The sequence below is a fragment of the Anarhichas minor genome, unplaced genomic scaffold (genome assembly GCF_050575085.1).
Source record: "Anarhichas minor isolate MPS153535 unplaced genomic scaffold, ASM5057508v1 ptg000094l, whole genome shotgun sequence".
Classification (NCBI taxonomy): Eukaryota; Metazoa; Chordata; class Actinopteri; order Perciformes; family Anarhichadidae; genus Anarhichas; species Anarhichas minor.
This window is the reverse complement of record NW_027466540.1, coordinates 922,501-942,623: the sequence shown is the minus strand read 5'-3', so window position 1 is coordinate 942,623 and position 20,123 is coordinate 922,501. Positions and strand designations below refer to the sequence as shown.

The 20,123-nt window shown below is 44.5% G+C and overlaps 1 protein-coding gene across 1 annotated transcript in view; it reads right to left on the bottom strand.

Moving 5' to 3' along the window:
- LOC142939156 (semaphorin-6C-like) overlaps positions 1-20,123 on the bottom strand; it is a 41,023-nt gene that overhangs the window by 20,447 nt on the left and 453 nt on the right. The window contains exons 2-15 of the mRNA XM_076082367.1: positions 19,571-19,685; positions 18,861-18,918; positions 16,500-16,556; positions 16,048-16,149; positions 12,793-12,883; positions 12,079-12,201; positions 11,579-11,667; positions 11,144-11,233; positions 10,913-11,040; positions 10,486-10,617; positions 10,245-10,400; positions 7,968-8,141; positions 7,741-7,881; positions 5,444-5,521 (exon numbers count right to left, since the gene is read on the bottom strand). Of these exons, the coding sequence (XP_075938482.1) occupies positions 5,444-5,521; positions 7,741-7,881; positions 7,968-8,141; positions 10,245-10,400; positions 10,486-10,617; positions 10,913-11,040; positions 11,144-11,233; positions 11,579-11,667; positions 12,079-12,201; positions 12,793-12,883; positions 16,048-16,149; positions 16,500-16,556; positions 18,861-18,918; positions 19,571-19,685 (1,534 nt within the window). The remainder of the gene's footprint in view (positions 1-5,443; positions 5,522-7,740; positions 7,882-7,967; positions 8,142-10,244; positions 10,401-10,485; positions 10,618-10,912; positions 11,041-11,143; positions 11,234-11,578; positions 11,668-12,078; positions 12,202-12,792; positions 12,884-16,047; positions 16,150-16,499; positions 16,557-18,860; positions 18,919-19,570; positions 19,686-20,123) is intronic.

Genomic DNA, 20,123 nt, shown 5'->3' with positions numbered 1-20,123 from the left:
TGAGGGTTTGATGTTGACAGAGGCAGATCATCAGATCCAGGACCAGGGACTGCTCAGACTTCACTGACGCTAATCGAGCATAATCACCAAACTTTGGTCCAACTTTCCTCCTCTTCACTGCAGAGCTGTGACTGCCCTCCCATCAGCCTCAGAGATCATAACCATTATAATGATGTGCATTAAAGCCAATGATGTAACCCGGAGACGCTTAGTGGCTCAGTGTGCTCCAGTCATGGACTAGAAACAGATCCAGATCCAGATCCAGATAAACTTTCTGTATCTTTTGCTGAACGAGCAGCTTCTCAACGTCTACAACCTACTGGTGAAGGCAGATTACGGGTAAATAAATGCGTTTAGTGGGCGGACATTCTGATAACCAGAAGAGAGAGAAGAGCACGAAAGCCAATAAAGCGATAACTCTGCTAGCTGTTAAAGTCTGTGCATCCACTGAAGCTTGAAGTCAGAAGTGACTGAGAGTAAATGAAAGAATAAATCACCTCCACAGCATCCAAACACGCTCTGATCCGCCTGTCCTCCTCCTTCTTCTACTTCTCTGACACAGATATCTCACTGTGAGCTGCTGCTTGTTGTTTTTTGGTATTAATTCTTCGCTCTGCTTCTTCTTTCCTTTCCACCTCTTGCATCACGTCTTCTCCTCCCTCTCTCTCCGTCCTCGTCTCTCTTTATCTCCGCCGGCTCATCCTGTCCACTTCAATCTCCCCACAGCGTCTCCTCTCTGCTCCGGCTGCTCGTCCACGTCGCTTTCTGTTAAAAGTGCCGGTTTGTGTGATTTTTGAACAGTTTTCACTGTTTCCTGTTTCATTGTTTCTGAAGTCGGGAGAAATCAGACTCTCGTCTTGCTTCCAGCTGAACTGAGACGTCTGGGTTCAAATGGTAAGTGAAATGGACCAGAACACAACTGTTCCTCTGCTCCTCCATCAAATCCGTCATTTTACCAGAACTCACTCAAACTCTCCATTTGGAGGGAAGCAAGAGGAGGAAGGTTTGTTTTTAGAATCTCCTGTGGAGCCCAGAACGTTTTGCCCTGTGAGCTCTCAGATGAAACATCGTCTACTCTGGACCACTCGCACTTGACTTTTTAGTTTAAATTCAGTCTTTGTGTGTTTCGTCCAGGTGGAAACCTCCGGTTCATTAAAGTTCTTCAAAGCTTCATGTGTTAGAGCTGCATTCTCTCTAGTGTCCACCAGGGGGCGACTCCTCTGGTTGTATAGAAGTCTATGAGAAAATGACTCTACTTCTCTCTTGATTTATTACCTCAGTAAACATTGTAAACATGAGTTTATGGTCTCAATCTCTAGTTTCAAGTCTTCTTCAATACAGCATGATGTTCATTTAGTACATTATGGTCCATTTAGAGTCAAACAGACCATAAAGCAGGGGATGCTTTAGGGCGGGGATACACGGTGATTGACAGGTCTCTACCAGAGACGTATACGACAACAACAGTGGTGATCTCGGCCATGATTGATGAATCCTTGTTGGTGTCTATATGAGGGCGAGTGATGCAAATAAAAACTGTCAAACTCGTGAGACGAAGATTTGCTTCCTGTTTGGTGTGAACTCAGCATTCTGACTCCTCCCCTTTTGTTTTACTTTTTTTTCTTGTTTGTAAATCCAAATGACTTAATTAATCCCTCTGAGCAGTAAATACCGTTATCTTCCTCTACAGAACTGTGCTCCGGACTCTCTGGTCCCTCAGAGGTCAACGACATGTGAGAGTGTGCACTGATCACAGCTTGAATCAACTGATTTTAACATTTGTGCTGTAAAACATGCTGTTATCAGACTACAATCTACTCTCACAGCCTGAGGAGTTCTTCTTCTTCTTCTTCTTCTTCTTCTTCTTCTTCTTCTTCGCATTAAGAAAGAAAACGTTCAGTCTTTGATCACTAGGACTCGTCTGAACTCGTTTGACCAACTGAGAAGTTTGAACAGAAAGACTCCCGATCCCCCTGGAGGCTCCGATCGATGTGAAGAGACATGGCGAACAGACGGAGAATATGAAGAGTCATCTGTCTGCAGACGGGATATTTGTGTCTGACATTGATCACGTTCACATTTGATGGAAGTCTTGAAGAGAAAAGACGAGCTCCATTTAAACAGACTCCTCCACAGAGAGCTGCGTGTTATTGGTGAGTTCACGTCGTGTAGCCGGGTGGAGTTTTCACGTTCTGTTTATGGTCCATTCAGAGTCAAACAGACCATAAAGCAGGGTGTGCTTTAGGGCAGGGCTACACAGTGATTGACAGGTCTCTACCAGAGACCTCCTCAGTCCTAATATGGTCACTTCCTGTTCACTGGTTGCAAAAAAGCCAAGATGGCGACGGACAAAACGTCAAACTCGAGGCTTTTCTCACCAAAACTCACCGTTTGTCTTCAGCTTCTTCCTCATTAAACATTTGCAAAGTCGGATTTTTACTTTTTGTTATATTTGAAATTGTGCATTTCTTACATCCATGTTTACGTTCAGTCTTCTGCTTCTTCACTGCCTTTGCTCTTTTCTTTGATCCATGACTCAAACAAACCCATAAAACTACTGGTGGTCACAAACTCTACAGGTTCACCTTTAACTCACACAGCGCTAGCATCTATACCTACGATAATGAATGCACTGTAATGCAAAGACATCCAGTTCAATCAATCTGTCATTCACGTAATCATGAACCAGGAAGTATAAAGGACACAGAAACGGTATTTCCTCAAAGACTGTTTGTTCCAAGTCAGCGTTGATTTATTCGTCTCGTAACTTCTTCACTTCTGTAGTTATTTGAACCCAAACTACCATCTCTTCCTGAAGCTCACCAAGTAGTTCCAGTGAAGACGGAAGTTTATTTTGAAAAGACGTGTTGCTGAAAAAGGCAAATATAATTAGAAGCAACTTTTTTCAAAGATATCACAGACTATCAGCGTCCAAACCCGCCCAGCAACAAGCTCCCACTAATGAGCAGGCTGTAACGTTGGCCTCGTTGTGCAGCGCTGAGCTCATGTTAGGAAGCAGTGCACAGAGACGTGAAGGAGGAAGTACGAGTCCAAACTTTACTATAGCAACAACAAGGTCACAAACAAGCTGAGTGTTGTTGGTGACGAGGGATCAAGTCCTTAAAGAACATCATCACATATATTATTGATAATGCATTTCTTTTTGTTTTCCCTGTTGCATTAAATATTTACCGTCACGCTGCCCGTGCTGCACGTAGAAACACATAATAAAGAACTTCACTCATTTAAAGCTGAGTGTGTTTATAGTTAATGAGCCAAAACAAACCTGCAGAGTTCTCTAAACTCCCAAACGCGTTTAGTCTGACTCTACATTCAAGACACGAGAGCCGGTAGATGAAATCCCCCGTGATGCTGTGAGTCCATCAATATGCCGAGACGAGATGAGGCTTTAGCACACACGCACGCACGCACACACACACACACGCACACACACACACACACACGCACACACACACACACGCACGCACACACACGCGCACACACACGCACACACACACACACACACACGCACACACACGCACACACACACGCACACACACACACACGCACGCACACACACGCGCACACACACGCACACACACACACACACACACGCACACACACACGCACACACACACGCACACACACACACACACACACACACGCACACGCACACGCACACACACACGCACGCACACACACACACACACACACACACACACACACACACACACACGCTGCAGCAGCAAGTAGCTGGTGAAATCAAATGTGTTCCTTCGCTCCAGCCTCCAATCAATAACTCCAGAGTGTCAGGTAGCTGGCGCCCACTCCACAACACTTCATGACCATCGATCTGCAGCCAAACCACCGGTTAATCCCCACACACACACACACACACATAGAAGTGATATCATTTTCATATTTGTCACTCGGGGGAGGAGTTGTTTTAATCCTGGGAGAGCAGTGGAGCGTTTGCAGCCTCCTCTTCATCAGTTATAAACTCCTGCAGGTCGACAGACACACACACGCACACACACACACAGTTTGTTTCACTGTCCATCTAAAGGCGTCATGGAGTCCTCGTCAGCAGTAGGTAAGACATGAACTCAGCGTCTCTGAGACTAAGTGAGCAGCTGACTGTCTTATAATCACATACAGTGAAGGTTCATCCCTCCTGAGCCTGTAAACACCAGGACCCTTCCTGTGTGCTTCATGTTGACACTATATATAAATATATATATATATTTATATATATATATATTTATATATAGGATTGTTTATAGAGCAGCGAGGGGCAACATGACTCACTTCCTCTCTGATGTTGCAGCGTGTTTAGTGACTCAACCTGTGTGTTGGGTGGCGTGCTGAGTGGAGCTGTGGACCAACAGGAGAACTCGACATCGCAGCGTTTCTGGGTAGAAAGTAGAGCTTTGATTCCTGTTTTTAGAGCTGAGCCAACAGTTCGCAGCTTCATTCATAACAATGACGTTCAACATTTGAACTCTGCGCTGCCTTTGCTGTTCATTGTGCTTAAAGACGTGCTTTAAAGGTCAGGCTACACTGATATTATTACTAGTATACTGTTTGCAGCAGTAGATCCCAGTGGTGGCTGTAGGGTTGACTCAGACTCGTGTGATCGAAAAGTCAAAATGTTTTTGAATAAAGTTACATGTACATATTTCCAAAATTCATAAAACAAACCATTGTGCCTTGATCTATATTTGTTATGGCGTTTAGCCTCCGTGCTCTCCCACATCACATGCTGTGTTAGCGTTAGCGTTAGCATCAACCTAACAGCACCATGAACTACATTGACAGACCCATAGTGATGCTATCACAGATCATATTATGTATCTGCATGAAATGGCCAGTTTGGAAGCATTCAAAGTGGATTTAATAAAGAATGGAGGGGGTTTTTCAGGGTGATGACGTCATCAAATATAACGACGTACATTTGAATATGAAATAATGGCGTTGGGTTCAGCTCTGCCTCTATTCGTGTCATCCATCAGGTTTTCTCTTCATCCAAAGTCAAAGTGAAACTATATCGAAGCTTTATTTCGATTAAATGAAGCGAGGTCCTGATTTAGCATAGATCCAGTTCTTCCATTTACCTAAATGTTGATCTAAACGTGTATCACAGAGCTCTCAGGATGTGACAGTGAAGAGTCGGATCGTTGTGCGATGCTGCCGTGTCACCGTGACATGTCGGCGTGCTGCTAACAAAGTGTTCCGTTAGTGAACACGATGCTGTCAGAAAGAAAAGAGAAGATTTACGTTCCCTCCTCCGTCCTTTCACCAGTGTGAAAAGCCGCCGTGGATTTACGTCCCTCAGATATACGAGCCGAGCCGTCAGATTGATGACGGCCGAGAGGAAGCAGAGAGAGAGAGAGAGAGAGAGCGAGAGAGACAGGGAGGGAGAGAAAGAGGAAGTGACACGTACTTGAAACCTGGCGCCATGTTGGCACAACTCCCGGTCCGCAGCCAGATGCAGTATGGGTCACGAGAGGCCAGGCAGGCTCTGAGGAGAGAGAGGAGGGGGTAGTTTATCTGGATCTATTGATCTACATGATCTACTTGATCTACATGATGATAATAATAATAATAATAATACATTTTATTTATATAGCGCTTTAAAAGGCACTCAAAGACACTTTACATGGTAAAAACAGAAACAATAAAAGCATTTATAATAAAAACAAAATCTACAACATAACAGTAAGAAAAAATAAACACGAAGAGAAAGAAAACATACATAACTGACTAGAGGTTAAAAGCAGATTTGAATAGGTGAGGTTTAAGTGCAGTTTTGAAAGTGGCGAGTGACGGAGAATGTCTGAGGTGTTGGGGCAGGGAGTTCCAGATGGAGGGGGCAGCAATGGAGAAGGCCCTGTCCCCCCAGGTCCGATGCTTGGACAGAGTAGGGGGGGTAAGGAGGTTGGCGTCGGCGGATATGAGGTTGCGGTTGGGAGTGTGGCGGTGCAGGAGGTCTGAAAGGTATGAAGGGGTTGTGGAGGGCTTTGTATGTGATGAGGAGAATCTTGAACTGGATTCTTTGCTGTATGGGGAGCCAGTGGAGGTTTTGAAGGACTGGGGTGATGTGGTCTCTGGTGCGGGAGTGGGAGAGCAGACGGGCAGCTGAGTTCTGGATGTATTGTAGTTTATTGATGATTTTGGTGGGTGAGCCGTACAGGATGCTGTTGCAGTAGTCCAGTCGAGAGGTGATGAAGGCGAGGATGAGTGTTTCAGCGGCTGCGGAGGAGAGGGAGGGGCGGAGTCGGGCGATGTTTTTGAGATGGAAGAAGGCGGTTTTTCTGATGTGAGTGATGTGTCGTTAATAGGAGAGAGTTTGATCGAAAATGATCCCAAGGTCACGGACATGTGTGGAAGCAGGAACAGTGGTGCCATCAATGCAGAGGGAGAAGTTGTGGAGGGATTTGTTTAATGTACATGATCTACATGATCTACTTGATCTACTTGGTCTACATGATCTACATGATCTACTTGATCTACATGGTCTACATGATCTACATGATCTACTTGATCTACATGGTCTACATGATCGACATGATCTACTTGATCTACTTGATCTAAGTTATGAAATTGTTTTCAACTGTGATAAAAGGTAAACTTTGTCTGTTTTTCGTGTTGTTCTCTTCATCTGAAATGTTTGACTGCAGATAGTTATAGTTGTTTAAAACAGAAGAAGAGGGAGAGGCAGAGACGGGAGGAATGAACAGAGGAAACAGAAGAAGAGTGAATGAGGCTGAAAGTTAAAGAGAGTCAAACGAAGAAAAGAAACTAGAGAGAGAACTCAAACAAAGAGAAGGAATGGGGACAATTTAAACTGTCAGAGTCTGAAGGCCATGAAGACAACGACATTTTAATCAAGTCTCAAGTCCTTCAAGACAAGTCCACGAGGAGTCTGAAGCTACTCGAGACGTTGTTGAACTAAACTTAGACCTGAATGTTTTCACTTAAGAGATGGAGCCCTCATGTAAGCCAAGTCTCCCAGTCCTCAAGTCTCATAGTCCTCAAGTCTCCCAGTCCACCTTGAGTCCATCTTCTCAGCAGCTCTTTTCTCCACACTGGTGGAAGTCTCTCTGCAGCTGGTGTTCATTCCTCCTCAGTAATTAAAATGAGTCTGATCAGTCACTGTGTGTGTGTGTGTATGTGTGTATGTGTGTGTGTGTGTGTGTGTGTGTGTGTGTGTATGTGTGCGTGTGTGTGTATGTGTGCGTGTGTGTGTGTGTGTGTGTGTGTGTGTGTGATGAATGTGTTCTAATTTGGGCAGTGAGATCTTTTCTGTCTTTTTTTAAAATCTCATATTTAACCGTTCAGACTCGGCCTTCCTGTTTCCCCCGACACACACACACACACACACACACACACACACACACACACACACACACACACACACACACACACACACACACACACACACACACACACACACACACACACACACACACACACACACACACACACACACACACACACACACACACACACACAGCTTCAACAGGATCGATTATGTTGCTAAATCAAGCTCCGTTTATTCGTGAACATAACCATTTGGATTTTTTTTCTTCTTTTTTTTGTATGTTTTCAGGAATCAGGAAGTCTTTCTGCTGAATTCTGGTCCGCTACATTTCAGAAAACTCCAGCTGTTCTTCTGATCAACAGAGAGTTTAAGTGATTGAAGAGGAGAACCAGGAGGAGGAGGATGTGGTTTCTTACCTTCTACAGGCTCCGTGTCGCGTGCAGCGGCTCAGCGGCACCCTGATGACGCAGCTGGTGAAGGCCACGAACAAGGCGTGATGGTCCTTATCCAGCTCCAAAGCCAGGACCCTCCTGTCCTCCTGACCCTGAACGTTACACCTGCACACAGACGTTAGATGGTTTAGCAGCAGCGCTAGTCTTCAGCATGGAGGACCAGGACCAGAACTTTCCCCCTCAGGTCTTACTTGGACGGGTTGTAGACGTCGATGTCCTCCAGCAGTTTGGATCCGAAGCTGTCGTTGGGATGCGTGGTGGCCAAAACCTTCAGGACCCGGCCTTCGTCCGAGCCCAGGAACATCACCGTCCGGTCCTTGAAGGGGCCGGCGGACACGTCTACCACGATCTGGGTCAGCTTGGACCTGCCAGTTAAAAACAAGGCGCTCGGTGAATCTGTGAGGAAACTATCAAATCTGTAAATCTTTCAAACCTGCAGAGGAGATTTGGCAGAATGTGTAGTAATGAAAATCATCCGCCTCTTTATGAGCCACATTAACCTCGACAGTAAACCTGCTCTATCTGTTTAAAGCGTGTAGACAGAAGGACACCACACGGCTGTCAGAGCCAACACTCCGAGAGACACGACTCTCATAATTAAACCTACAGGGAACCAAACCTGAGGAGAACATTGATCATGAGTCCCGATCAGACGGGTTTAAGACGCTCATAACAGGTCAAATGTTTTCACCTCTTGTGGAGTTGCACCGCTCGTCAATGTCACAGGCAGCCAATCAAATCGAGCAAGAGGCGGGCTTTACTACTTTACCACTGACTTCCTGTTTAGATGCGGGTAGATGTGGTAGAAACGATACTATTGATTCTGAATGACGATGAACTAAATCATTCCCCCTCCCTCCTCATTCAGAGCAGAGCAGCTCGATGTCTCATCGGACTCACAAGGAGTAAAACATCAAAGCAGCTTCAGGGCGTTGTTTCTCATGTCGTCAGTGTATGAAGGGCATGCTGGGAAGTGTAGGACGCGCTCTCAGCCCCTGTATGTATATAACAGAGTGAGAGGACCGGCTCATTCAAATGTCTGGTTTCCGGTCTGGTGGTCCGGATCCATCAGAAACTCATCTGAAACCTGCAGAACTCAAAGCTCTGGTTTATTTCAGAGACGGAGGAAACGACCAATCAGAGCTGATTATCAGGTCCAGGACGGTAGATTCGCTGACTGTAACTTTGAAACTCGCCTCGGATCTCGTTCTGCGCTCTCCTCTCGACAAGTCGGATCTCTTTCTGTCATCTGTTCCTGTTATCTGATTGGATTAAAGACCGCTGGCTGCTGCTGACTGAGAGAATGAAAGATGTGTTAAACGTTCCCATCACGGTCGGTGACGACTCAACGGCCCGCTGACATTTGATGATGGTCTCGAAGCTCGATTTCTTTGGCTGTTGCATCTCGTAAGTGAGAAGCAGAGCCACAAACACAGTGATCCATCACAGAGACGACAGGAAGAAGAACTCTTCTGTCACAAGCTGATCTCATCAGCCTACACAAGTCAGACGAGTAGTAACAAGTAAAAGAACGCTCCTCTTTCTCTTTGCTCTCCTGAACGTGTCCTCAAACTCAAAATATGTTGAGACCAGGTGGAAACCTCCGCTTCTGAATAGTGAAGTCAAAGCTTCATGAGTTAAAGCTGCATTCTCTCTAGTGTCCACCAGGGGGCGACTCCTCTGGTTGTATAGAAGTCTATGAGAAAATGACTCTACTTCTCTCTTGATTTATTACCTCAGTAAACATTGTAAACATGAGTTTATGGTCTCAATCTCTAGTTTCAAGTCTTCTTCAACACAGCATGATGTTCATTTAGTACATTATGGTCCATTTAGAGTCAAACAGACCATAAAGCAGGGGATGCTTTAGGGCGGGGCTACACGGTGATTGACAGGTCTCTACCAGAGACGTATACGGCGTCTCTACATCACTCCTCCTCAGTCCAGATATGGTCACTTCCTGTTCACTGGTTGCAAAAACCAACAACATGGCGACGTCCGTAATCCAAGATGGCGACTGCGAATTACTTAGTTACTTAGTTTAGCTTTGTTTTTATTTAAGATTCATTAATTTTTAAAGGCAATAAATTCACCATTTAGATTCCAATACGTAGATCAGTTTTATCTAAATGACGCTGATGTTGTTGAAGCAGCTGCCTGTGTGAGAAGAGCAGGTCGGCTCCACTTCATGTTGAACCATGAAATATTACAAAATGATACTACGATAAAATCAAAAACCACCAATGTAGTGACAGCTAGACAGCTAGCTCCTAGCTCGCAGACAGACAGACGGGTTGGTTTGATTCTCTCTCTAGATGAACGTGACCCCACTTCCCTTTCTTTTCTCCCGCCATAACTTGGGCTACGTGGAGCGCCGTGGAACCGGACCAAGCTGCCTTATTCAACGAGTCCCACATCCCAGTAATCCACGTTATCCCAGTGGTCCAGCTACGGGACGGCTTCATTACCTGCTGGAGGTCCTGGTGAAGCAGGGCCGGTCGTTGACAGAGGGAACCGCTTCGTCCATCAGAGGATAGGACTTGATAAACGTCAGCGTCTCGTCGGGGAACTGAACCGACGACGTGAATTCTGCAGCCGGACCGTCACCTGCACAAGAACCGGGTCTGGAGGGAAAAAACTTAAAAATATAAAATGCTCTCGTTGAAATGCTGCTGGGCTTAAAGTAGTCCTGGATTCAGATGGTCTCACCTGGGTCTGGGAACCTGCTCGTCAGGAACTGGAGTCCAGGACGAGTCGCTGGTCCGCTGCTCCTTGAACTTCCCGTTGAAGACCTTCTCGATGTTGTCCATGTAGAACGCACAGACGGCCGAGCCGGGGATGCTGCAGAGAGAGTCAGGAACCGTTCTATCAAGCCGTCCTTTGTAGGAGTGAGGACCAGACTCACTGTCCTACTTTCAAACATATGTCTTCACTTCAAAAGAAATGTCTTCACTTTTCAAAATGTCCTCACATTCTATAAAATGTCCTCATATTTCAAAAATATTCTCACTTTCCCCAAAATGTCTTCACTTAAAAAGTGTCCTCACTCTCTAAAGGTGCCCTCCCTCCTCAGGTCTGGGACTGAGACAGGTCCTCACAGGGACAGTGGGACAGACAGACGGACCCTGATGCGTACCTGTTGGCCTGAGTGGTGAAGACGCCGACCACAGCAGGTCTCTGGTTGATCTGCAGCACGTTGGTGAGAGACTGGAGGATGTCGAAGTAGAAGAAGGAGTCTCCGGAGACAGAGCAGTTGAGACGGGCCTGAACACACACACACACACACACACACACCGAGTTATAAGTGTGGACACCAGAGGACACCAGGAGACACCTCGTCCATGTCCTTTGTCATTTCCTTCCTCACCTTAAGGAAGGACGTCCAGTACCTCTCCAGAACTCTGGGTGAACCTCCGTTATCATTCTTACAGACCCGGGCGACTCGAGAGAACACCACCTGGAGAGAGAGAGACGGGTTTACTCTTAGTCTGCTATCTGGAGTCTCTTAGTCTGGTCCAGAGACCGATATGTTGAACCTGAGGACGGCAGAGAGGGTCACAGTGAGACAGCTCAGTCTGAGGTTGTGTTGTTATGAACACAGCTCTGGTTGAAGGATCAGGAGTCAACAGGTGCAGCAGCTCCTCACAGGATCAAGTTTATGACTTCATGCCTGAACGTCTCTAATGAAACATCTACTTATTACTAAAACAATTCATCACAGCCAATCAGAGCAGAGTTTACTTCATACACACACACACACACACACACACACACACACACACACACACACACACACACACACCTTTCCCAGGGCGGTGTACTCCACTGCGATCTCACTGAGGAAGAAGTAGACGTAGTTACCGTAGTCGATGGCGTGCAGGAAGTGAGGCTCTGCAGAGAAGAGGAGGTGATGAAGAAGAAGAAGATGAAGAAGGAGAACAACAAAAAGAAGGAGAAGAAGAAGTTCAACACGTCTGCTATCGTCTCCTATAATCATATTATTCACTTCACAGTTACCGACTTCTTCATTTCCCAGCATGCCGTTCTAACCCCTCTGAGAGTAAACATGGCCGTGTTGGATTAACAGCAATATGAAGGACTGCATGTTAACAGGATGTAGACCACCTGCCTCCAATGATCCCTCAGGTTTATTACAGACCATCACACATACATTTGATTCATTGTCTGCTGTCGAGATGTGAAGACGGATGTTTCTGATGGAGACTATTGAAGCCAGCTCTAAAGGCTCTAAAGGCTCTAAAGGCTTCAGACTCTTTCTTTAGTGTGACCTCTGTGACCGACCTCTGAGCCACTTGGAGTCGTACTTGACGGTCCTGAGGACGGGCCGACCGTCTCCCAGACTCCTGTAGAGGACGGCGTCGCTGGCCAGGAAGTCCGTCATGGTGGCCGAGTAGAAATCTCCTCCTGACAAACAGCAACACGGACACTTTAATGTCAAGAGACGTATTCACAGTTCTACTGTACTTCACTTATCATTACTGTATACAGGAAGTATGTAACTAAGTACATTTACTCAAGTACTTAAGTACTCCTCTACATCTCAGAGGTACATGTTGTACTTCTTACTGTACTACATCTCAGAGGTACATATTGTACTTCTTACTGTACTTTATCTCAGAGGTACATGTTATACTTCTTATGTTCCTTCTCACAGTATCATCTGATGATGTCATAGAATAAGATGCATTGATGCAGATTAAAGTAACTAATTACAATGAAACACACACATTACTGCAGCAGAAACATCAGATATAACAGTAAAACATTTTACTGAGCAATGAATACTTTTACTGTAACTACTACTATTACTCACATACTTTTACTTTGTACAGTTCTGAATAGGACTTTTCCTTGTGGTAGAGTACTCTCATCGTGTGGTATTAATACTTTTACTGCAGTAGAGGACTTGAATACTTCCCTGACTACACACGTGGAGATGGAGGTTGTGAATACATCACACAGAGAGACGAGATGAACGAGTGTTTGATGACTCACCAGCGAACAGTCCGACGTTGGACTGACCGGACTCAAAGGGACACCGAGCCTGACCCACCAGCTCCTCCCCCACCTGCTCCAGAGACGTCATCTGAGAGGAGACACACGTACCGCGAAGTAGTAAAAGTACACGTCACGCAGTACTAGACGGAATGTACGTAAACTCTTCTGGTGTCAGTCAGTGTTCAGCAGAGACTCTCAGCCACATGAAGTAACAGAGTGAGAGCAGCGTCTCTTTAAGAGGACCACACGTATATATGTGCTTATTCATGAATAACAAGCTCAGCGATATGTTTGTTTCAGATTTATTCTCATTATTATCTACCAAAGTTCTTCCTCGTTCTCAGAGTTTTGGCTCTTTTTGTTAAAAATAAGAAAACCATGAAAGTAAAGAGAATAAAACAACACCCCAGAGTTTACTTTCATCGTTTCAAGTGTTCATCGTAAGTGATTTTCCTTTCAGCACCGTGGACAGCTCCTCAGCAGGTTCAAAATACTGTTCTGTCTCCTAAAATCCACCAAAACATTTTAAAACTCCACGACGACATGTCACCGGACTCATTAACATATTCTATGTCAGTGTTTCCAGCGTTTTCATTCCTGGGTACTTTATGACGGAAGCACTGATCCTCCTGGAGCTCTACAGCATGGCGGCTAGGCTAACCGTTAGCATACTGGTGAGAGCAGCACAAGCAATGATTGACGGACACACGTGAAGACGGATCAGTGCATTGTTTATGTTTTCATATAGAATTCAGTCACTCTTGTTTTAACAAATAGATACAAATATTAAAAATAATTCATGATTTTTGTCAAGTTCATTGTAATGAACTGTAAATATGTAATTTCATTAACTACACAGAGCAACATTATGATCAACATACAGTATATATAAGATACTACAGAGATGGAAGGCTTGTGTTTAAACGTCACTATCCTGAAGAGAATCTCAGAATAAAGACATGAAACCTCAGGACATGTTTCAGACTCTCTGTGTTAGGATCCCTGTCTGCTCCTAGTTTGTGCTCCTCTGTTTTTCCTCCTGTCTGTTTTGTTATTGTGGGCCATGTGCTTTTGTTTTGTTTTTGTGTCAGCCTACAGTTTCCACCCCCGTGTTCCGCCCACTTCACGCCTCTCTCCTCAGGCTCAGCTGTGGCTCATTCCAGTGATCGCCGCTGGCTGACTTAAATACCTCGGCGTTTCACCGGCGCGTCGTCAGTCCGTCCGGTTACCAGTCTGGTCACGTAAGGCTGAACACCGATTCAGTGAAGATCGTTACCTGTTTGTTTTCTGTTCCTTCAGTTTTGAGTGCGGTCGAGCTTCCCTCCCGACTCCGGTGGAGATGATAGGAGTGACTTTAATTTGCTGGACAGTTAGTCTTTGTTTTTTGTTTGTTCTTTCTGTGACTCCTCCTGCACATTTAAATAAAGTCTTGGCTGGAGTAAACCTGCTGTTTGGGTCCACTAACTACACTACCACATAACACTCTGGACATTTAAACTTTAGTGCTTCGCTCTGAAATCACTTTAAATAATACAGTTATCTCCACTTACCGTATGTATTACCATTATAACTGTTTATATATGTTCTATATGTTTAGACTGGTGGAATGAATGTCTCTAATATTTAGTGTTGACATATATGTTAATCACTATTTCTTTACAGTGCAGATGAATAATAATGATCTTGATATAGAAACATGACTGAAGCATTCTTTCAAGTAAAGATTTAACGTTTGATTAAAAAACACTTCCAATCATATCGATCATCGATCACAGTAGAATATATGTTTAGAGCTTCATCGCTGATTATCTGTGGAGCTGCATCCAGTGAAAGACTTCCTGTTCTTTACAAGCCGAGTTTTATTTTCTGCCATCAATCAATACAATGAGAACAGCTCAGTTTTCCCGAGTGCTGCTTCTCTCCTTTTTGATCCAAATAGAACAGGAAGCAGAGCTCCTCGTCTGCAGGTAAACTTGGGTTTTCTTCCCGCCGCCGGAGGTTTCGAAGCACAGGAAGCTGCTGCTAAACGGGGTCAACGCCTGTCAATCAAACCCACGGCACCACGGCAAGGTGAAAAAAAAAAAAAAGGTGGGGGGGGGGGGGACACGACTCTGGATTGACACCTGAGATTGTGGCTTTTTGTGAAGGTGTTGTGTTTGGTCCTGACGAGGCGTCTCGAGCTGCCTGACACTTTCAATTAGGAGCTGAAGGAGCCCCGCCACAATAAAAGTCACCTCGTCGCCTCTCTGCTCATTAAGCCGCCGTTTGTGACGGAAATTCAACAGCTGAGCGAAATATAGGGCCGGTTAAAGTACACACACACACACACACACTCTCTCTACTGTGCAGGGAAGGTTACATTTAAACTGAAGCTAATTCATTTGTTTTTAAAATAATTATAAAGCAGTAAGTTGGTAGTTAAAGGTTTTATTTACGGTATTGAGCATTAATACCATAATAAACTACATCATCTATGTAAAGATATAGAGTAAAGAATGAGTGTTATCAGAGCTTCTCTGAGCTTTGTGACATACAACAGGAAATAATGCTCAATCATCTGTTTATTCCATGTAACCACACACAAGGAAGTATAATCAGACTTTCCTCCAGGAGACCGAACGAGAAGTAACCTCAGCACTGAACATTGAACACTTCTGTCCTGATTTTAACCCAAAATAAAATCTTTTCCTCAAACCCAACCAAGTCGTTTTGTTTTTGTTTAGTGTGAACACTGCATTTTATTTTGAAAAGACTGAGCGGAGATTTAAACGTGTTGCTGAAAAAACGCACAAAAAAAGAGTACGTTTTTTGTATCACAGGAACTGTTGTGTGAGGATACGCTGTGTTAGTGCTGCACTGGTTAGCTAACTGTCTCCGCTACGTTACAGCTGTAAACACTGCTGCTGTTGTTTGTTAGCTGCTAGCTGCTAGCCGCCATGTTGAGAGCTGAGTGGAGGCAATCCCTCAAACACACATTTACTTCTGAATCTCGTAAAGAGAACCGTAAACACTTCCAGTGGTAGAATGAATTCAATATAATTCACTGACTGGTGAAATATTGGTATGTTTGAACGCTAAAGTTATGAAACATCTGGACAGACCCGCTACTTTTATTTTGAAAGCACAGTCCTCTCCAGTGTGATTGAAGTATTTCCTGCTCTGATCAGGTCTTAAAATACATTAAAACGATGGACATGAAGCTGGAAAAGAAGTCTTCATCAACGGCTGAGAACATGCAGAAAGCCCGTTTACCTTGTAGTTTCGGCAGGTGGGGTTGAAGGCGTTGGTGCCGCAGGCGAACAGCGTCTCGTCGTTTCGTGGCACCAGAACTTTGACGTAGTTGTAGCACTCGTCCTAGAAACACCAACACCAGAGTGTGACGACCCTCATTCATCGTGACACAAACATCGTATCTTTACAAGGACAAGTCTTCAATATGTTCGTTTTACAGAAGCAAACAGAGGCTTTCTAATTTTATCTTTGTGTCACTGAACTTTAAGAAATTAAGCATCATAGCTGATTATTTATCAAGTCCGTCAGCGATGAAACATTTTCCTAAAATAGTTTCTGCAGGTTAGAACTAACAAAACGTGTCTGATTTTATCTACGTATTTAATTCTGCATCCGTCCATGAACACAAATAAATGAAAGTGAGAAAACCACAGAAGAAGAGGAGGTTCTGAGGTAATGAAACAGAAACTCACGCTGTTCTTCCCTCTGACCGTACACTTGCTGACGTCTTTGGATCGCCACGTCAGCTTCTGAAACAGGAAGATGTTTGTTGATGAGAACTGAATGCAAACACTCAGGTGAGGAGTAGGACTCAGAAACACTCAGGTGAGGAGTAGGACTCAGAAACACTCAGGTGAGGAGTAGGACTCAGAAACACTCAGGTGAGGAGTAGGACTCAGAAACACTCAGGTGAGGAGTAGGACTCAGAAACACTCAGGTGAGGAGTAGGACTCAGAAACACTCAGGTGAGGAGTAGGACTCAGAAACACTCAGGTGAGGAGTAGGACTCAGAAACACTCAGGTGAGGAGTAGGACTCAGAAACACTCAGGTGAGCCAGTGAGGAGTTATTGAATCTGAGCCGACCAATACATCACTCCCAACATGGACGTATAAATTACATTTATGTATCTACAATTACAAGAACTCTTATCTTTCCATCTTTTTAAAGTGATGACATAAAAAAAAATATCACGACCAACATTCAAAAAACCTCAATAGTTTAATAGTTTAAGTTTAATGTAAATGCACAGTATTTTTTAACCCTCACACAACAAACACTGTCGTTTTATAACCGTCGTGAGTCATAAACATGGCAATATTTCCCATTTTTTACTCTCCATCCCACATGAACAGAATGTGGCGTTGGCTGATATCGTTCCCTCTGATATGCAGGAAGATTATCTATTATTATGGAACATAATGTGTAAAAAGCTCCATCGAGAACAGATTATTTCCACCTGAGAGACATAATAGCGGAACAAAAATGACAAAAATGTGTCGTTGTGGACGTTGAACAGGTGAAGATGTCAGACGTGAGGACAACACGAGTTCATAAAATAAAACATTTAACACTTTCCTTTAAAGACAAACATACAGAGAGGAGGACTGAAAGGTCGGATCACTGATAACGAGACTAACATCTCACATCAAAGAGCTGCTGTGGGCCGTCCCACAATGCACCGGGAGGCCCATTACGGTCGGGGGGGGGGGGCACCCTGTAACCTCTCCTCTTTGATGAGGAGGAGGTGTGCAGATCAAAGGGAAGCGCGTCCTTTGTGTTACGAGCTGCTGTAGTTTTGTTCTGCCGCTCTGATATTCACTGAGTAAGGAAAACAAGAAGAAGAAATGCTTCTCTGCGTTTGTCAGCCGTCAGGTTTGATGCCGGTCTCGACGCTTTGAGGGAAAGATTCTAACGTGAGACAGAAATCACAGAGCAGAGCAGCAGCTCAGAGTCTGTGTGATGTTTTCTAAAAGAAGCTAGAAACTCAATCCTAGTGTGACGGGAAAGAGACGGTGACATAGAAGTAGAACCAGAGTACAACGGATATTGAAGTGGTTTCCGTGGTTGTTTGACAAGTACAAAAGAAAAATGGCGACGGCTGTCACTTGTTATGGTGTCAACACACGTCAGTGTTGTCGCAGCTCGCCAGGAAGAGACTAGAAGCAGCTCTGGAGACGGATGGCTGGCTAGTTGGCTAGCTAGCTTGTCTTTCTCCGGAGCAGCAGGGAATGAGGCGGAGGTGCCGTTAGACCGCTGACCACAAGCTTGCTTATTTTCTGTAACCAATGTAGCATTAAAGCATGGTGGAATTAGCAGGCTAGCAAGCTAGCTAGCTGACTGGCTAGTTAGCTAGCTAACTTTTCCTTCTCCAGAGCGACAGGGAGGCGGAGGGACCATCAGACCCAGTGCTGCAGCTGTTCAGCTCATTTTCTGTAACCAGTGTAGCATTAAAGCATGGTGAAATCAACAAGCTAGCTAACTAGCCAGCTGTCCACTAATGTTAGCTTGCTGTATGTTGGAAATAGCTAGCCAGATGCTGCTAGTTAGCTAGCTAACTTGTCTTTCCGCGATATGTAGGAGAGTGAGGCAGAGACTCAGCGCTGCCGCTGACCACAATCTTGCTGTTCAGCTTATTTATCCAGCATCACTTCACAGGCCTGAAGTTACAGGATACGTCCTAAAACATTCAGCCCTGGATGATATCAGCGCTCTGTCCTGATCTTTATTGTTTAGCTGAGATTACTTTGTCTCACTCATTAGTCATGAAAGCCTTTTCTTTTCTCTGTTCTGTCTGAAATCAACGAGCCATTGTTTCAAGCATGACTTCACAGTTCAAGTGTCTCGTCTGCAGCTGTTATTACGGTGAAATCTCATAAATGCAGAGCTGGAATGGAAGTAATCGTCTGTGGATAGAACCGTGTCCCTCCGCGGTTCAGAGGTCGACCACCTCGAGCGGCGGATTCTGTACCTCGTCTGACTGTCTGGGTGCAAAAACATTTGTGTTTTCAAAGAAGCTACAAATAAAAGTGTTTATCGTATAATTTGACTCACCAGCCGAGGGACGAACGCCTCTGAAGCCGTCGTCAGGTTCAATGCAAACACGTGATCCCTGAGGAGTTGAAAGCACCGAGTCAGCGCTCATCATGCTGAGTCACACCTCTTACATTCATTCATGCATTACAATAAATGTGCTGTTTATACGTTATACATTTTGATGAGCTTGTTTGTGTCAAAATCAGCCTTTATCACGTCTGTCCGTGTCTTTAACAAAATTAATCTACGTCTTATGAAGTTAGTCATTTAATATTTTCCCAGAATTCATCTTAAAACAAGCAGTTACAAGCAACAGAGCAGATCAGATATAACCAGACAGAATAGATAATACCACAAAGCATAAGAACACAGATCCAGATACTTTTTAAGTAGAAAAACTTAAAAGTACATTGATGATGAAGCCCTGATTGTGGATTTCAAGCGACTTGAGAGGACGTCAAACACACGAATATCCACAAGAAGAAAGACAGAAAGTAATTTAGTTCATTAATGATGATATTTGTAAATATTTCCTTCAATCTGCACAATTAACAGAACAGAAGATAACGTGTTGCTGCTCTCAAAGGCCGACTAACGTTCAAAGATCACACAGAAACCATTGTTTTGGTGAGTTTCTGTGTCTCCAGTGGATTTCTTTCCGTTTTATCGTTGAACATCTAAATGGTGTGTGTGTGTGTGTGTGTGTGTGTGTGTGTGTGTCGGCTGACCTGGCAGCGATGTACAACATGTGGTTGATGCGTAACAACCTCTGGAAGTCCAGACCCAGACGCAGCGTGTCGTTGTCCTGAAGCAAACCCTGAAAACCTGGAAACTGGTAGGACTCTGCAGAGAGAGAAGGACAACGACACAGAGAGAACATTAATGAACGGAAGCTTCATGTTGATGGGACACACCTGCATTCTCTCTAGTGTCCACCAGGGGGCGACTCCTCTGGTTGTATAGAAGTCTATGAGAAAATGACTCTACTTCTCTCTTGATTTATTACCTCAGTAAACATTGTAAACATGAGTTTATGGTCTCAATCTCTAGTTTCAAGTCTTCTTCAATACAGCATGATGTTCATTTAGTACATTATGGTCCATTTAGAGTCACACAGACCATAAAGCAGGGGATGCTTTAGGGCGGGGCTACACGCTGATTGACAGGTCTCTACCAGAGACGTAGTCCGATCTGGGAGTTTTCCGTGTTTTTGTTTTACAACTTCAACTCTTAACATGTGTTTTCTCTTCATGGCGGTTAATTGTAACATTTTGGTGCTAA